Here is an 18,146-nt window from a genome sequence, read left to right as displayed (position 1 = left end):
TTCTCCTGGATATCCTACCTCCCAGGGAGCCTTTATGAGATGAGCAATGAGCAGTGGACTGGCCAGCCATTGCTGAACCTCCTTCCCATGCACCCCATAGCTCTGAGCATGTGGTGATGCTCTCTGGAGTATGAAAAATGACAAAAAAGATAACAGAATAAACCTTGAGCCTGCAATGTATTGTGAGTCATATGCAGAAAAAAATGGGCTATGTTTTTGATTTTGAAACATCTCCAGTCATCAGTCTCTTCAAGGCATCCTTGAGCTCCTGGTTCCTCATGCTATAGATGAGGGGATTCAGTGCTGGAGGCACCACTGAGTATAGAACTGCCACCACAAGATCCAGAGATGGGGATGAGATGGAGGCGGGCTTCAGGTAGGCAAGCATGCCAGTACTGACAAACAGAGAGACCACGGCCAGGTGAGGGAGGCACATGGAAAAGGCTTTGTGTCTGCCCTGCTCAGAGGGCATCCTCAGCACAGCCCTGAAGATTTGCACATAAGACAGCACAATGAAAATAAAACAACCAAATACAAACGAAAGACTGAAAACAAGTAGCTCAACTTCCTGGAGGTAGGCATCTGAACAGGAGAGCTTGATGATCTGGGGAATTTGACAAAAGAATTGGTCTACAGAGTTGCCTTGGCAGAGGGTCAGGGAAAATGTGTTGGCCGTGTGCAGGACAGCATTGAGAAATCCAGTGCCCCAGGCAGCTGCTGCCATCTGGGCACAAGCTCTGCTGCCCAGGAGGCTCCCGTAGTACAGGGGCTTGCAGATGGCAATGTAGCGGTCATAAGACATGATAGTTAGAATTGAATACTCTGAACCAAAGAAGAAGACAAAAAAGAGAACTTGAGCAGCACAGCCTTGATAAGAGATGGCCCTGGTGTCCCAGAGAGAATTGGCCATGGCTTTGGGCAGAGTGGTGGAGATGCAGCCCATGTCGAGGAGGGCGAGGTTGAGGAGGAAGAAGTACATGGGGGTGTGGAGGCGGTGGTCGCAGGCTACGGCGCTGAGGATGAGGCCATTGCCCAAGAGGGCAGCCAGGTAGATGCCCAGGAAGAGTGCGAAGTGCAGGAGCTGCAGCTCACGTGTGTCTGCGAATGCCAGGAGGAGGAACTCGCTCACAGAGCTGCTGTTGGGCATTCTCTGACATTGAACACAGCTGCCTGTTTGAGAGAAAACAGTAGAAAAAGAATAGGTTTCTTTGAGGAAGAACTATTGTAAGCCTTAGAGTACCCTCCAGCCCAAGGCTCACTATGTGAAGACATTTTCTGCAGCTCTCTTGCTTGACCTGCAGCTGGTGCTAGCTGAGAGTGCACTGGAAAAATGGATAGTTGTGGGTTCCCTAGCATTCCTTCCTGCCATGCAGCAGGAGGAAAACAGGAACATGAGGGAACCTCAAGTGCATTCTACTTGTTAGTTGTTGCAAACAACTCATCTGAGTGCAGAGCTGAGCTGTAGGTATTTTGTTTGCTTTATTCTATCCCAGTAGGCCCAGCAAAGCTTAGGATAGGTATTGGGTTGCTGAACGTCCTCAAATTTCCTATGCATTCCTCTTGATACCCTGTGGGAGTGTCCCTTGGTGAAGATCAAGCAGAGCAACTCTGCCAAGCAGTCCTGTTCTTAGCTGCCCTGTGTCACCCCCATATGAGTTGCAGGACCATCCCATTAGACTGTTTCCCTGAAAAACTGGAGAAGACACTGGAGAAGGCTGCTAAGGGAGGAGGGCCACAGAAAGCCAGACGGACCTTGGGAACTTGTCTTCTTTTCCATGGCTGCAAGAACTATGAGGCATCTGACAGAGAGCCTGACATGGCCTGCTCGAGCAGGGTGTTCTGGGCAGACCAGGGAGACCTGGCCTATGGCTATACAAGAGGTTTCTGCCAGACTTCCTCACCTTGCACTGCAACCCAGCAGGACTCTCAAAGCCTACTGCATTGCCCACTGCCCTCCCAGAAACATGACCCAGCAAGAGGAGACCCTTCCAGGACCTGCAGCTGCATGGCCCTGCAGCCAGACACTTACCTTGTCAAGGGCTGTGCACATTTCTCCTGCAGGCAGCTCTCAGCATCCTCCCACTGCCAGCTGCCTTCAGCCCTCTCTCCTCTGTCGTCTCCCCATGCCAGCTGTGGTCAAAGCCCCCAGCCCTGCTGTGCTGTGCAGAGGAGCTTCTCCTGGGCACAGCTGTCTCTCTGCACCACGGCCCTCTTGCCACGAGCTTTCTCTGTCCCACGAGCCCGGCCCAGCTCAGCAGCACAGCACCAGCCCAAGGCACTGCAATCACCCCCTGGGGGCTTTGCTGATGAGCCCAAGAACCTCAGGCACTCAGAGACAATTGAAGACATCTCTCCAGAAGTGCAAGTCAGAGGCAAGTTTCCTGCAGTGTCCCCCTGAGGGCCAGCACTGACACAGCCTCCCTTGGAGCTCGTTAGAGCAGAACCCTGGAGGCAGTGAGGACAAGGAGACAAAGGCAATGTGAAGGTGACACTGATGTGTAGGAAATCTGGATGTGTGTCACCAAGCACAAGGGCCAGGCCTTGACCATTGTCCCCTGGGAATGGAGATCCTTGCCCTTCACACCTTCCACAGGACGCTTCCTGGTAAGTAGGAGATGGGCATGTGCATTGCCAAGTGAGGAGAATGGTACGAGCCCTGCCTGGTTCATGGGTGGCGGCAAGGAGGCAATGAGGCCCTGGTGCTTTAATGAGAAGCTGTGTCCTCATAGGCCTGAGTAAGAGAGACAACAGCCATAGCTGCCCCTTTGGCTACAGCTTAGGAGGAGATATGTTATACTCATTGTGATGGGGCTTCATTGATTCATTTCAATGTTGTACAGCACCTCAGAGGTGTCATACCACTGTTCTCATGGCATTACACTGCCCACAACATCCCACAGACACCAGGAAGAGCCCTGACACAGAGGTGGGGGTGCAGGATCTCCCCTCCCACTTCCAGGGATGAGACCTTGGCTCTTCTGCTTCGTCAGAAGAATACAAGACTTTTTTCAGCACAGTGCCTTTGACTGTCTGTAACCATGGCCTCCAATTATCTGCCCTAACAAGGCCCTGGGGAGGCTTCATTAGTAACAGCCCTCAGTGGGCCCATTAATACTCCAAGTCACTTCAACTTTTCCTCCTGACTTCACTTTCTCTAGCAGTTGCATTATTCTCCTCTCAGTACCTGAGCATCATAGCATCAGACCAAAATACACCATGGTACTCATTAAAATGCAGAAACTCCTGACATCTCTTCCATAGTTTTCTTCATGACTTCAAGACTTGTACAGCTAATGGCAGAGCTTGCATGAAGTAGTTAAGGAAGAAGATTTCAAAAAAAAAAAAACAGCTAATACAAATACTTTTTTGTTTTAAAGGCTGAATTTTGCTGCATTTCAGTTTTGAGCATCATTCTCCTATTGCTATTGATCCAGGGGGACTTCTTTGGAAACCTTCATTGGGAAGAAAAACAGAGTTTGGAGGTCTGACAGCTCCACTGCCAGCAGTGGTCTTTGTCCCTGTAACTGTAGCACAGTTCATCATATGGAAACATTTTTAAGATAATAAGGGAACAAATAAAATAAAATAAAATAAAATAAAATAAAATAAAATAAAATAAAATAAAATAAAATAAAATAAAATAAAATAAAATAAAATAAAATAAAATAAAATAAAATAAAATAAAACAAAACAAGATAAGATAAGATAAGATAAGATAAAATAAATTTGAAATGACAGTTGGATCCTGAGAAATTCTAAATGAATCTTAGTAGACAAGTGGACATCCAGAGTGTCTCTTGGGTCCTCTGTGGAAAACTCAAGGTAAAAAGTGAAAAAAGAAATCTTCCTGTGGCTGTAGCTGTACCCATGAGCTTGGCCTCTTTTGGGAAATTGTCCCCCTCCAGCCACACAAACCTAAACTGAGTAATGTGAAAAGAGCTGCCCAGTCAATAAAGCAGGGCAAAGTCCTACTACTTCCTGTGCTTTAGATGCAGAAGGCAAAAAGAATTGCATTATGCCTTACACTACTCAAGGAAGTGTAACCCAGGTCAGGTAACTTTACCTTAGTGCTGACAAGTCCATCACTAAATCATGCTCCCAAGCTCTACATCTACACCTTGGCTCTCCAGTTGATGACCCAGCTCATGGATGGCAATCAGGGAGTCTCGGTTAGCATGACGCTGCCTCAGGTACACCACCATGGTAGCCATTGGCACCTGCTGTTTTTCAACCCTTAGCAAACCCACAGCAGAAGGAGTCTGTGGAAGGCCAAGCAAGGTAGACAACTGTTTCACGTCCTTTGTCTCCAAGGCAGCTCTACCAAAGCCCCACCGGTGGTGCCCTCTTGGAACTCTGAATTCTCTCTCCTGAAGCAGTCTATGCCAAGGATGCACATAGCCTCCGAGCGAGTTCCAATGGGATGCTTTTGCCATTCCTTCCCAGTTATACTCACTTCAGCCTCCAGTACAGTTAACTTCTGGGATCCCCCTGTCACTCCAGAAATACAGGTGGGTTCTATCTCTTTCTAGCTTGATGGCATTAGGGTACACTGTGCACTGGTGTCTAGTAGAGCCTGATACATTTTGTGGGTCTGATGTGCCAGGCGATAATAATAATTATATCTGCGTCTATAATAAATAAATAAATAAATAATAATAATAATAATATATAATAATGTATAATAATAACAATTTATTGTTGTTGTTATTATTATTTCCTTTGTGTTCTATTAATCTGCTTTTATATCAACTCATAAACTTTTACTTTTTTTTTTCTCCCTCTTCCCTCCTGCAGCCCATTGGATGAATATCTGTATAGTTCTGAGCTGCCTGCTGGGTCAAATCACAGGAAGGCTTTTTGGTGCCTAGCGTGGAGCACAAAGGTTGAGATGACAGATCTGACCACAGTGTTTTAAAAGTAAATTGTTATAAGCATCAGATCAGTTTAACAGTTGCTGATCACAGCATTGATATTTTTGATCTGGGGTCTGTGGTGCTTGTTTTCAGAATTGTGTTGTACAACACATTACTAATTGTCATCCATGGCGTGCTTTTTATCAGTTCTGGGGGCTGGTTTAAGGTTACTGTTTTGCTGTATTGGATAATGCTGACTTATGACAGGATAAAATAATTGCTGCCTCCATACCTCAGGAACCATCTCTTCATCTCTTAGAAATTATTTAGAATTACACTCTTTTAAACGCTTTGCCTTTTCTCCTTGGGGAGTAAACCTATGCAGGGTGGGTGGAACTGGGATGGACAGTGGGGGATGCTTTTCACCACTTCTTCCTTCTCCCTTTCTCCTGCACCTCCCCCTTCTCCTCCAGGACAGGCATATAGCCTGTCCAAAGCCACTCCAAACCCTGCAACAGGCCCTGCAGGCACTCCAGCTCCTGAGGTGCGCCCAAAGTTAAACTGACCCCTGTGACAGCCCCTATAGCCACTCCCAAACCTGTGATAGGCACTGCAGCCACTCCAACTCATCCAAAAGGCCCTGCAGCCAGAACAACTCCAGTGATGGGCCCTGCAGACACTCCAGCACCTGCAATGGGCCCCATAGCTAGGCCAGAGAGCCGGCCTGTGCCTGTATCGGTTGCCTCTTAATGCAAGAGAAAACAATGGTTGTGAAAGTCAGTTTTTCTTTAGAAAGGAAAGAAACTCAGGCACCCAGACAAGAAAGGAGGAGGAAATAGAAGAGGCATGTTTCTCCTAAGTTGGGCCATCATGGAGGCAGGATGACCAAGAAGAAGAGGTCATATAAGCATCAGAAACCATGTGATCCCTATCCCAGTGTAAGCTACGAGACATGGGAAAATATTTTAGCCATCATCTCGGTGAGCACATTGTCAGCTGGATGCTCCAGTGCTGAGAGAAGGGGGCTAACAGTCTGGATTTAGAGAGCAGGGAAGCCAAGCAGCTGGGATTCTCCTGTAGGTGAGGGGTGATTGAGAAAGCCAGTGGAAAAGGGCACAAGGAACTTAATCCTCTCAGGCCTGAAAGAAAGGTATCCCTTGAAGGAAGATCTTCTATGTCAACCAGGCAAGTGGACCACCATGCAAAGGGGTATCCTGTGCGTCCCTCCCGAAGCTGCGCGCTCGGTCGAAGAGGACGACCTTCCCCGATAGAGGCGTACCGTTCATCGGTCAAGGGTATACGGTAGCTGCGCTCCCCTGCTAGAACCTCCAAACAAGCTCAAGGTCCATTTGTAGGAGAACGTAGGGTAGTCAAGCTTCCAAGACTGCAGACACATCCAAGTGAGGCGCTGCACGGGGCAGTCTGCCATTGTTTTTAGCGAGGTGGGGGTTGGCCTGTTCTCCCATGTGCCTGGTGACAGGACGAGGGGGAATGGGCTAAAGTTACGCCAGGGGAGTTTTAGGTTAGATGTTAGGAAGAATTTCTTTACTGAAAGGGTTGTGAGGCATTGGAACGGGCTGCCCAGGGAGGTGGTGGAGTCACCATCCCTGGAGGTCTTCAAAAGACGTTTAGATGTAGAGCTTAGGGATATGGTTTAGTGGGGACTGTTAGTGTTAGGTTAGAGGTTGGACTCGATGATCTTGAGGTCTCTTCCAACCTAGAAATTCTGTGATTCTGTGATTCTGTGATCCTGTACCTGAGGGAATTACCCATGCTGAAGGCGATTTGTAGAAACCTAGAAAACTAACAGCTGTCCAAAGATCCCGATGAAGTCAACTGCACATGACCCATGTGACAGAAGTTTGTACAGAGCACACCATAATCATATGCCAATTCGTTGGCAGTAATGACCAGGAAAGACCAAGAGGAACCCATGGTGGATGAATCAGCTAGCCAGCTATGGCATTACAAAGAAACTCTCTCTTCTTCCCTATGAACGTGTGTCTCGTCTATGGAGAAACTGTCTGAGTAGGTCCAAGAACTACAAGAGAATACAGCTTCCTCCCCACCTGTACAAACCAATACCTCAGCTCTCAGGTGTAAGTGTCCCTCTACTCAAGAAAGGTGATATAGTGGGTACATACCACACAGAAACCTGTGGTTTTAACTGTGTGACGACAGAGAAGCCATGAGTAAATGGGATGGAAAATCTACCTCCATCCTAGAGGCATGGATACATGAAGCACAAGGAAAAACATTCACAAAAAGTGGTTCTGAGAAAATTGCTGCTCCTGTTTCTAGCAGGCACTCCTCCAAACAGAGTCATGAATACTATGAGCGGGACTAGAGGGGTTCTACCTCCAACTGGGGGGAGGAAGGAGGCAACTGGGTGTATTGGACTTTGAGGATTACTCGCTTGGCACATCAGACCCACAGCAGGTGTTAGGTTTTAAAGGACACCAATGCACAGTGTAGTGTAATGCCATCGAGCTAAAAGGGCCAGAACCCAATTGTATTTCTGGAATGATGAGAGAATCCCAGGAGCTACCTGTATTGGAGGCTGAGGTGAGTCTAATGGGAAAGAGTGGCAAAAGCAACCCATTGGGACTGGCCCAGAAGCTCTGTGCATCCTTAGTATAGACTCCTTCAGGAAAGGGTACTTCAAAGATCCAAAGGCTTACCTTTAAACAGTTGTCTACCTTGCCCACTCTCTCACAGGACCCTTCTGCTCTGGAGGTGCTGATGGCCAATGAAGAGCAGGTGCCAATCGCTACCACAACAGGGCACCTGAGGCAGTATTACACTAACAGAGACTCCCTGATTCCCATGCATGAGCTGGTTCATTGACTGGAGAGCCAAGGAGTGATCAGCAAGGCTCTCTCACCCTTTAATAGTCCCATATGGACAGTGCAAAATTCTAATGGGGAGTGGAAGATAATGGTGGACGTCTGTGGACTGAATGAAGTCCCACCACCACTGATTTTGACGTAAAACCAAGTAAGGTCAAAGGACCTACACAGGAGATCCTGAGGCAGGCTGCCCAGGTTCAGGGGGACCCCTGCTTGGGGACGGGCTGGGTATTCGTCAGTGTGTGGTGAGCAATTACACTGTGCATCACTTGATTTACTAAAATATATTATCATCATCATCATCAGCAGCAGCAGCAGCAACATCTCTTCCTTTCCTTTGCAATCAAACCATCCCTTATCTCAACACATGAGCATTTCGGGGGTGAGGATGAGCTACGTGGTGCTGAGCTGTCTGCCAGGATAAAGCACAAGATGCTTGACAACCACAGTCCAAAGCACAAATCACACTTTAAAAAATCAGTCTCTGACATCTACAGAGAGAAGCAGTCAGTGATGACTTCAGGCTGCTTCAGACACCACACCCCAGCAGAGACCCTGCTGCCTTGGGGAGCTGTCAGCCCTGAGGCCTTGGGGACACCTCCAGGGAGCCCAAGGGCACAGAGCAAGCGATGCCATGGTTGGGTGCTGTGCTGCTGAGCTGGGCCAGGCTCCTGGGCACAAGGGGAGCTCCTGGTAAGCGCTGCAGAGAGACAGCTGTGCCCAGGAGCAGCTCCTCTGCACAGCGCAGCAGGGCTGGGGGCTCTGACCGTAGCTGGCACACAGAGAGGAGAGAAGGAGAGAGGGTTTGGGGGCACTGAGGAGCGCAACAACAGAGGGCAGCGTGTGGCAGGACACATCTGCAGGCTCTTGACACCGTGAGGCTCTGGCAGCAGGGCACTGCAGGTGGGGTTGCCAGAGGGGTTTCCTACAGCTGGCACATCTGATGGCTGATAATATCTGTCAGGATGGTTCAATCTGTTTCTCCAGTGAGAAGTTGAATATGTTGTAGGGAATGGCATTTATAAGGTGTCATTCCCAGAAGAAGATTGAGGCTTGGTTTATCTGAAGGAGAACGGGCTCCACTTTCCATTTCTCTCTCCCGTCCCAGAGAGGGAGGGGGGAGGGTGAGCGAACGGCTGTGTGGTGTTTAGCTGCCGGCCGGGTTAAACCACGACAGTCTTTTTGGCGCCCAATGTGGGGCCCGAAAAGTTGAGATAACGGCAGATCTGACCAGAGTGTGTTAAACTAAAATTGGTGTAAGGATTAGACCTGCTTAATAGTCACTTGTCATAATGCTGATTGCTTTAATCTCAACTCTGCTGCGACTGTTTTCCAAATTGAGTATTATAGTACATTATTTTCAATATTTGCTCTCTGTCGTGTTGTTTATCCTCTCCGGGCCCTGGTTTCAGATCATTATGGTACTGTGTGTTGTAGCAATGGCTTATGAGACGATGAAATACCTGGTCATGACTCTAACTTGTTATTTGTACTCAGTAACATCGTCGACTCTGTACTTTGGAAACTGTATCTTGGAAACTATTAGCAATTATACCTATTGTTTTTTTCCATTATGGAGTCAATCTGTGGAGGGGAAACGGAAGGATATTTTTTCTTACTTGATTACTCTCCCTTTCTCCTTCACCACCCCTGTATCCTCCTGGATCACTCTCCCTTCCTCCTTCACCACCCTCTTATCCCCCGAGCTTATTACAATAGCTCTCCAAGATATTGAATATCCTTGGAATACTCAGACCACCATAGTCTTGTTGTTCTGCCTCCTGAATGCACTTCAGATTCTGCTTAAAGTTAAACAACTACTTAGGAAGCTCATCCGGAGATCTGCCCGGAGGCAGTATAGTTGTCAGTGGCAGGGAGTATGGGAGGATATGGGCAGGCATCTAGAACAGTTGGCACCCCCTGTGTTTTGGAAATTCACCCCTGAACAATGGCAAAATCCTCAAAAACTGGCAGAATGCTTGAAAAAAAGGTGTCATGATTCTGGCAGTTCCAAAGTAACACAAATCATTGTAACGTGCTGGGGCCTGGCTCATGCCTATCGAGCTGCCATTGATACTGCTATCAACTTAGTGACAGACCCTGTGGCCACTCCAAGCCCTGTGACAGATCCAACGGCCACTGTGACCCCTACGGTGGACTCTGCAGCCGCTCCAGTTCCAGTTCCTGCAGTTGCTCCAGTCCCAGCTCCTGCACCCACTCCAGTTCCAGTTCCTGCAGTCGCTCCAGCTCCGGTTCCTGCAGCCGCTCCAGTCCCAGCTCCTGCAGTCGCTCCAGCTCCAGCTCCTGCAGCCACTCCAGCTCCGGTTCCTGCAACTGCTCCAGCTCCCACAGCCGCTCCAGCTCCTGTGGCCGTGTAAGAGAAATGAGCTGTAGCAGTGCAAGTTGACCCTGCAGAGGGTATTCCAACCCCTGTAACAGGGTCAGAGAAATGAGCTGTAGCAGTGCAAGTTGACCCTGCAGGGGGTATTCCAACCCCTGTGGCAGACCCTGTAACAAGGTCAGAGAAACAAGCTATAGCAGTGCAAGCTGCCCCTGCAGAGGGTATTCCAACCTCTGTGGCAGACCCTGGAAAAAGGTCAGAGAAACGAGCAGTAGCAGTGCAAGCTGCCCCTGTAGAGAAGGTGAAAAAATGGTATAGAGATTCAAGTCGTTTAGAACGCAGAGAGTCTTCTGCCAAATCTAGGTATAGAGATGATGGAGATGACAAATACGCTGGGCCATCAAGGATTCAGGAGGAGGAAGATGAGGATGCCGAAAAAGCAACAGTAACTACGCGAAGCCTAAACGAGCGCGAGCTACGAGATGTGCGGAATGATTTTGGTCGTTGTATAGGTGAGCAGCTTGTCACCTGGCTGCTCCAATGCTGGGACTCTGGAGCCAATTGTGTGGAATTAGATGGCAGGGAAGCCAAGCGGCTGGGATCCCTTGCTAGAGACGCAGGCATTGACAAAGCAATTGCAGATGGAGCACAATCTCACAGCCTCTGGAGGCGTCTCCTCTCAGCTGTGAGGGAAAGGTATCCCTTCAAGGAAGAACTTTTATGTCTACCAGGCAAGTGGACCACTATGGAGAAGGGAATCCAGTACCTGAGGGAATTAGCCGTACGGGAAGTGATTTATGAGGATCCAGACCTCAGACAAACATCCAAAGACCCAGATGAAGTCAGGCGTACACAACCCATGTGGCGGAAGTTTGTACGGAGTGCACCATCATCATATGCCAGCTCATTGGCAATAATGGCCTGGAAAGAGGATGAGGAACCCACAGTGGATAAAGTGGCTAAACAACTCTGGCAGTACGAAGAAAGTCTCTCCTCTTCCTTACAGGCCTGCGTCTCAGCTGTGGAGAAACTTTCTGAAGAGGTCCACCAACTTAAAGAGAATCTATCTTCCCCCCAACCTGAACCAACCAGTGTCCACCGACCGAAAGAGAACACTTGGGAGAAACTTTCTGAAAAGGTTCACCAACTTGAAGAGAGATTATTCTCCTCCGCACCTGTACAAAGCAGTGTCTCAGCTGTCAGGGGTAGGGGTTCACCCACACAAGGAAGACGATATGGTGGGTACTCACCCCGTGCCACCCTGTGGTTTTACTTACGAGACCATGGAGAGGACATGAGAAAATGGGATGGAAAATCTACCGCGACCCTAGAGGCACGGGTACATGAGTTGCAAAAGAAAACAATCAGGAAAAAGGGATTCTCTGAAAAGTTTGCTGCTCCAACTTCCAGCAGGCAGTCCTTCAAACACAGAAACGAAGAAGATTCTGACCAGGATTAGGGAGGCCCTGCCTCCAGCCAGGGGGAGGAAAGGGACAATCGAGTTTATTGGGCTGTGTGGATTCGATGGCCTGGCACGTCACACGCACAGAAGTATAAGGCTTTAGTAGACACCGGTGCACAATGTACTATAATGCCATTGAGCTATAAAGGGCCAGAGCCCACCTGTATTTGTGGAGTGACAGGGGGATCTCAGCAGTTGACTGTATTGGAGGCTGAAGTGAGTCTGACTGGGAATGAGTGGGAAAAGGACCGCATTGTGACTGGCCCGGATGCTCCATGTATCCTTGGCATAGACTATCTTAGAAGAGGATATTGCAAGGACCCAAAAGGGTTCCGGTGGGCTTTTGGTATAGCTGCCTTAGAGACAGAGGGCATTAAACCATTATCTACCTTGCCTGGTCTCTCAGAGGACCCCTCTGTTGTGGGGTTGCTGAGGGTCGAAGAACAGCAAGTGCCAATCGCTACCACAACTGTGCACCGGCGGCAATATCGCACTAACCGAGACTCCCTGATTCCCATCCATAAGCTAATTCATCAATTGGAGAGCCAAGGAGTGATCAGCAAGACTCATTCACCTTTCAGTAGTCCCATATGGCCAGTGCAAAAGTCTAACGGTGAGTGGAGACTAAGAGTGGAGTATTGTGGCGTGAACAAAGTGACGCCATCACTGAGTGCTGCAGTGCCGGACATGCTGGAACTTCAGTACGAACTTGAATCGAAGGCAGCCAAGTGGTACGCTACAATTGATATCGCTAATGCATTTTTCTCCATCCCTCTAGCAGCAGAGTGCAGGCCACAATTTGCCTTCACTTGGAGGGGAGTCCGATATACTTGGAATCGGCTGCCCCAGGGGTGGAAACACAGCCCTACCATTTGCCATGGGCTGATCCAGTCTGCGCTAGAGCAGGGAGAAGCTCCTGAACACCTGCAGTACATCGATGACATTATTGTGTGGGGTGACACAGCAGAGGAAGTTTTTGAGAAAGGGAAGAAAATAGTCCAAATCCTTCTGAAAGCCAGTTTTGCCATAAAACAAAATAAAGTCAAAGGACCTGCATGAGAGATCCAGTTTTTAGGAATAAAATGGCAAGATGGACGTCGTCAAATCCCAATGGATGTGATCAATAACAGCTATGTGTCCACCAACTAACAAAAAAGAAACACAGACTTTCCTAGGTGTTGTGGGGTTTTGGAGAATGCACATCCCAAATTACAGTCTGATTGTAAACCCGCTCTACCAAGTAACCCGTAAGAAGAATGAGTTTGAATGGGGCCCTGAACAACGACAAGCCTTTGAACAAATCAAGCAGGAAATAGTCCATGCAGTAGCCCTTGGGCCAGTTCGAACAGGACCAGATGTAAAGAATGTGCTCTACACTGCAGCCGGGGAGAACGGCCCCACCTGGAGCCTCTGGCAGAAAGAACCTGGGGAAACTTGAGGTCGGCCTCTGGGGTTTTGGAGTCGGGGATACAGAGGATCTGAGGCCCGCTATACTCCAACTGAAAAGGAGATATTGGCAGCATATGAAGGAGTTTGATCTGCTTCGGAGGTGGTCGGTACTGAAGCGCAGCTCCTCCTAGCACCCCGATTGCCAGTACTAGGCTGGATGTTCAAGCGAAGGGTCCCCTCTACACATCATGCAACTGATGCTACATGGAGCAAGTGGGTTGCACTGATTACTCAGTGGGCTCGAATAGGAAACCCCAGTCGCCCAGGTATATTGGAAGTGATCATGGACTGGCCAGAAGGCAAATACTTTGGGATATCATCAGAGGAGGAGGTGGGTCGTGCTGAAGAAGCCCCACTGTACAACCAGTTACCAGAGAATGAGAAGAAATATGCCCTGTTCACTGATGGGTCCTGTCGTATTGTGGGGAAGCATCGGAGATGGAAGGCTGCTGTATGGAGTCCTACGCGACGAGTTGCAGAAGCTGCTGAGGGAGAAGGTGAATCGAGTCAGTTTGCAGAAGCGAAAGCCATTCAGCTGGCTTTAGACATTGCTGAACGAGAAAAATGGCCAGTTCTCTATCTCTACACCGATTCATGGATGGTAGCAAATGCCCTGTGGGGATGGTTACAGCAATGGAAGCAAAACAACTGGCAGCGTAGGGGCAAACCCATCTGGGCTGCTGCATTGTGGCAAGATATTGCTACTCGGGTAGAGAACTTGGCTGTGAAAGTACGCCACGTAGATGCTCATGTGCCCAAGAATCGGGCTACTGAAGAACATCAAAACAACCAGCAGGTAGATCAGGCTGCTAAGATTGAAGTAGCTCAGGTGGACCTGGATTGGCAGCATAAAGGTGAATTATTTATAGCCCGATGGGCCCATGACACCTCAGGCCATCAAGGTAGAGATGCAACATACAGATGGGCTCGTGATCGAGGGGTGGACCTGACCATGGACGCTATAGCACAGGTGATTCATGACTGTGAAACATGTGCTGCAATCAATCAAGCCAAACGGTCAAAGCCTCTTTGGTATGGAGGACGATGGCTGAAATATAACTATGGAGAGGCCTGTCAGATTGATTACATCACACTCCCTCAAACTCGCAATGGCAAGCGCCACGTACTTACAATGGTGGAAGCAACCACCGGATGGCTGGAAACATATCCTGTGCCTCGTGCCACCTCCCGGGACACTATCCTGGGCCTTGAAAAGCAAGTCTTATGGCGACATGGTACCCCAGAAAGAATAGAGTCAGACAATGGAACTCATTTCCAAAACAACCTTATAGACACTTGGGTCAAAGAACATGGTATTGAGTGGGTGTATCACATCCCCTATCATGCACCAGCCTCCGGGAAAGTTGAACGATACAATGGACTGTTAAAGACTACACTGAAAGCAATGGGTGCTGGGACATTCAAAAATTGGGATACGCATTTGGCAAAGGCCACCTGGTTAGTCAGTACTAGGGGATCTGCCAACCGAGCTGGACCTGCCCAATCCAACCTGTTACGTACTGTAGATGGGGATAAAGTTCCTGTAGTGCATGTAAAAAATATGCTGGGTGTGAGGAATGTTTTAACAATTCCAATTCGTGTCCATAAATTCGTGTCCATAAAAAAATAAGTCTGTAATAATGTAATAATTCTGTTTGAATCCTGTCTGCCTCTGGGCCCTGCACTGGCAATTTAGTTCTTGAACCACAGATGCAGTGTGTCCCAGTCTCCCCCTCATTCTAGTCAATTTATCACGTCTTCAGAAAACACTCCTTAAATTTGTGAACCTGTTTGCTTTTGTTATTCCGGACTTCTGTTTCTAACAGTTACAGCCTTTTTTCCTGTCTTCTTCGAGATTAACTTAACACTGCTATAGATGTGTCTGTGAATGGCTGGGGAAGAATGTTTTAATTACTCGTGAAGCATCAAATAAGAAAGCTGTTTGTGTTTGATGTCTGGGAGTTTCAGAACAACTGATAACAACTAGTGACTGTTATGGGATACTATGTGGATCTTTGGTATCTGGCCAGGGGGGCCAAGAGATTAAGAGGAAGAAAAAAGAAGCTGAAGGACGGTTGGGAGACAAGACCTGTGGAGAGTGTACAGAGAGTGTTCCATAAACTTGGAATAGTGCCGAGTAAGTACAAAGGGTGAGAGGAAGACTACGAGCCTTCAGCATGAAAGACCCCTAGAGACCCCCAGAGGAGACTGATGCGCATGCTCCAGTAGGAGGAACCGGACCCCGGAAGCTAATTATAATAATCTACTTTTTTAGAAGTAGTAATGAATACGTATTAGTCTAAGTGCATAAAAATCAGCTGCTTGATGTAACTGGTGTGCGTCCTGGTGGAGCAGAGACTCCCGGTGCACCCAGCGCTGTTTGCTTACCTCTATTCCTTTATATTCTTTTAATAAATCCTATTTTTTTATTTAATCCTAATTTGAATCCTGAGCCATTTATAACACTGGGTAAAACAGTCTGGGCTACTCCTGCCTCAGGAAAAGGCAAACCTATTCGTGGAATTGTTTTCGCTCAGGGACCTGGATACACTTGGTGGGTGATGCAAAAGAACGGAGAGGTCCGGTGTGTACCTCAAGGAGATTTAATACTGGGTAAGAATAGCCCATGAACTGAATTGTACCATGTTAATTACTATATAATACTGTATGTTATCACTACCATGACTACTGTAGGTTACTGATTAGAATGTATTGGAAAAGAGTGTAACCTGAGCATGACATAAATGATATGGAATAAGGGGTGGATAGATGTCCTGGTTTCAGTTAGAACAGAATTAATTTTCTTCCTAGTAGCTGGTGGAATGCTGTGTTTTGGCTTAGGATGAGAAGAGTGCTGATAACACCCCGATGTTTTAATTGTTGCAGAGCAGTGCTTATACCAAGCCAAGGACATCTCAGCTTCTCACTCTGTCCTGCCAACAGGCAAGCTGGGGGTTCAGTAAGAGCTGGGAGGGGACAGGTGACCCAAACTAGCCAAAGGGGTATTCCATACCATCTGACGTCATGCTAAACAATATATAGGGGTGGCTAGCCGGGGGGAGGGGGCCGTACTGCTCGGGGGTTGGGCTGGGCATCGGTCAGCGAGTGGTGAGCAATTGCATTGTGCATCACTTGTTTGTACATATTATTATTAGTAGTACTATTATCACCATTGTATTATTATTATTATTATTATTATTGTTATTATTATTTTGTTATTATTATTTTCCTGTCTTATTAAACTGTCTTTATCTCAACTCACGGGCTTCACTTTCCATTTCTCTCCCCCGTCCCAGAGAGGGAGGGGAGAGGGTGAGCGAACGGCTGCGTGGTGTTTAGCTGCCGGCCGGGTTAAACCACGACACCAGATGGCAGCAGCTGCCTGGGGCAGTGGCTTTCTCAATGCTGTCCTGCACACAGCCAACACATTTTCCCTGCCCCTCTGCCACGGCAATGCTGTGGACCAGTTCTTCTGTGAAGTCCCCCAGATCCTCAGGCTCTCTTGCTCAGATGTCTACCTCAGGGAAGTTGGGGCACTTGTGTTTAGTATTTCTTTAGCATTAGTTTGTTTTGTTTTCATTGTGGTGTCCTATGTGCAGATCTTCAGGGCAGTGCTTAGGATGCGTTCTGAGCAGAGCAGGCACAAAGCCTTTTCCACGTGCCTCCCTCACCTGACTGTGGTCTCCCTCTTTCTCAGTACCATCATGTTTGCCTACCTCAAACCTCTCTCACTCCCCTCCTTAACTCTAAATCTTATGATGTCTTGTATGTACTCAGTGGTGCCTCCAGCAGTGAACCCCCTCTTCTACAGCATGAGGAACAGGGTGTTCAAGGATGCAATCTGTAAATTCTTTGAATACATGCTTTTTCAGAATCAGTGATGTACCTTAAAGTTCCAACTTTATTTCAGAAACTGAGACGAAAATCTTTTGGTTTCTCTATTATTCCCTTCTTATCTCTTATTGCTATTTACTTCATTTTTATTTTTATTTTTTTTTTTTTAATTTAAATAGTCTTATTCTTAGACCCCTACCTGTTATTTTTTTCTTTACTTTGAGCCAAAGTAACGAAAGTCCATTTTATGGACATATGATCAGGCCTCTTATATACGGATAATAAAGAAGCCCTAAGAATTTCATTGGTCTCAGCATCCCTCTTTTCGCATCTCCTCTGGAGCTGGGGGAGCAGCCCCAGCACGCAGGAGGGGCTCAGGACCAAGAGCCCAGCTGCCACATGGAGGAGCAGCCCCAGTGGCAAGTACAGAGTACGGCACTGTATGGGCTGCTGCCAGGAAAGTTAACATTCCAGCCAGACCCAGTACAGTTAGCCATGAGATCTCATGCACCTTCATGACTTTCCTGATGTACCTACAGTGGCATCCCTGCCACATCTCTGTACGCCTCTTCTAAAGCTGGTGTCAGAAATACACCCAAGGAGATTCTCCCTGGACAGCCCTCTTGTTTTTCTGGGCTTCAGGATGGATCAGAGTCCCATAGTGATCACTGAAGGACAAAGGGCTGGACTGGGATCTGATTTCTCGGAAGCACATGGCCCAGCAAACAATAATAACTGGGCTTGACTGGCCTGGGCATTTCCTGCAGTTGCTGGGTCTGATGGCAAATGGCATCATGGGGAGGACTCTGGGGCTGCTCTGTGGCTGGGCCAGTCCTCTTGTGCTGGCCAGGGGAGCGGGGCTGGCCCTGCGGGGCACAGGCACTGTGCTGGGGATCTCCCAGGCAAGAGAAGAGGGCTCCTGCAGCTTCACAGACCTCCATCTCCTGAACCGTGGCTGGCCCCATCTGGGGGCTGCTCGTGAGGCATGAATTGTGAGACTTCTCTGCAGTCACATGGCATTCAAAGATGGATGTGAGGGGCCATGGATCTGATGAGCTTGTGGGCCACAAGGAGGAGATGGGTGGGAATGCTCTGATGAGCTCAGCTCTGCCTCAGGATCTCCTGCCCCAGCAGCAGGAATGTGACTGTGGCAGGGACTGTGAGGTCACTTCTGTCTGTAGCTGACAGGTCACCCTTGACTTCTCCCTGGGATCTGGACTTTTGGGCTGACATCTGCCAGTGGCCCTGCTAGGCCAGCAGAAGGCACCTGCTTGGCATGCTGAATGGGGGATCCCCTCTGCCTCCAGACCCAGGAGGACCCAGACAGAAAGAAGGCCCCCAGATGGGTTGTCCCGTCC

The 18,146-nt window shown here is 48.3% G+C and overlaps 1 protein-coding gene across 1 annotated transcript; it reads right to left on the bottom strand.

Annotated features, from left to right (window-relative positions):
• Positions 1 to 208: 208 nt before the first annotated feature.
• LOC137847457 (olfactory receptor 14A16-like) lies at positions 209 to 1,147 on the bottom strand. The gene has a single exon (XM_068665726.1). It carries the CDS (start codon positions 1,145 to 1,147, stop codon positions 209 to 211), a length of 939 nt encoding a protein of 312 aa, XP_068521827.1.
• Positions 1,148 to 18,146: the final 16,999 nt, after the last annotated feature.

Source organism: Anas acuta, chromosome W, assembly GCF_963932015.1.
Source record: "Anas acuta chromosome W, bAnaAcu1.1, whole genome shotgun sequence".
Classification (NCBI taxonomy): domain Eukaryota; kingdom Metazoa; phylum Chordata; class Aves; order Anseriformes; family Anatidae; genus Anas; species Anas acuta.
The sequence above is the reverse complement of the archived record's forward strand: the minus strand, read 5'-3'. Positions and strand labels throughout refer to the sequence as shown.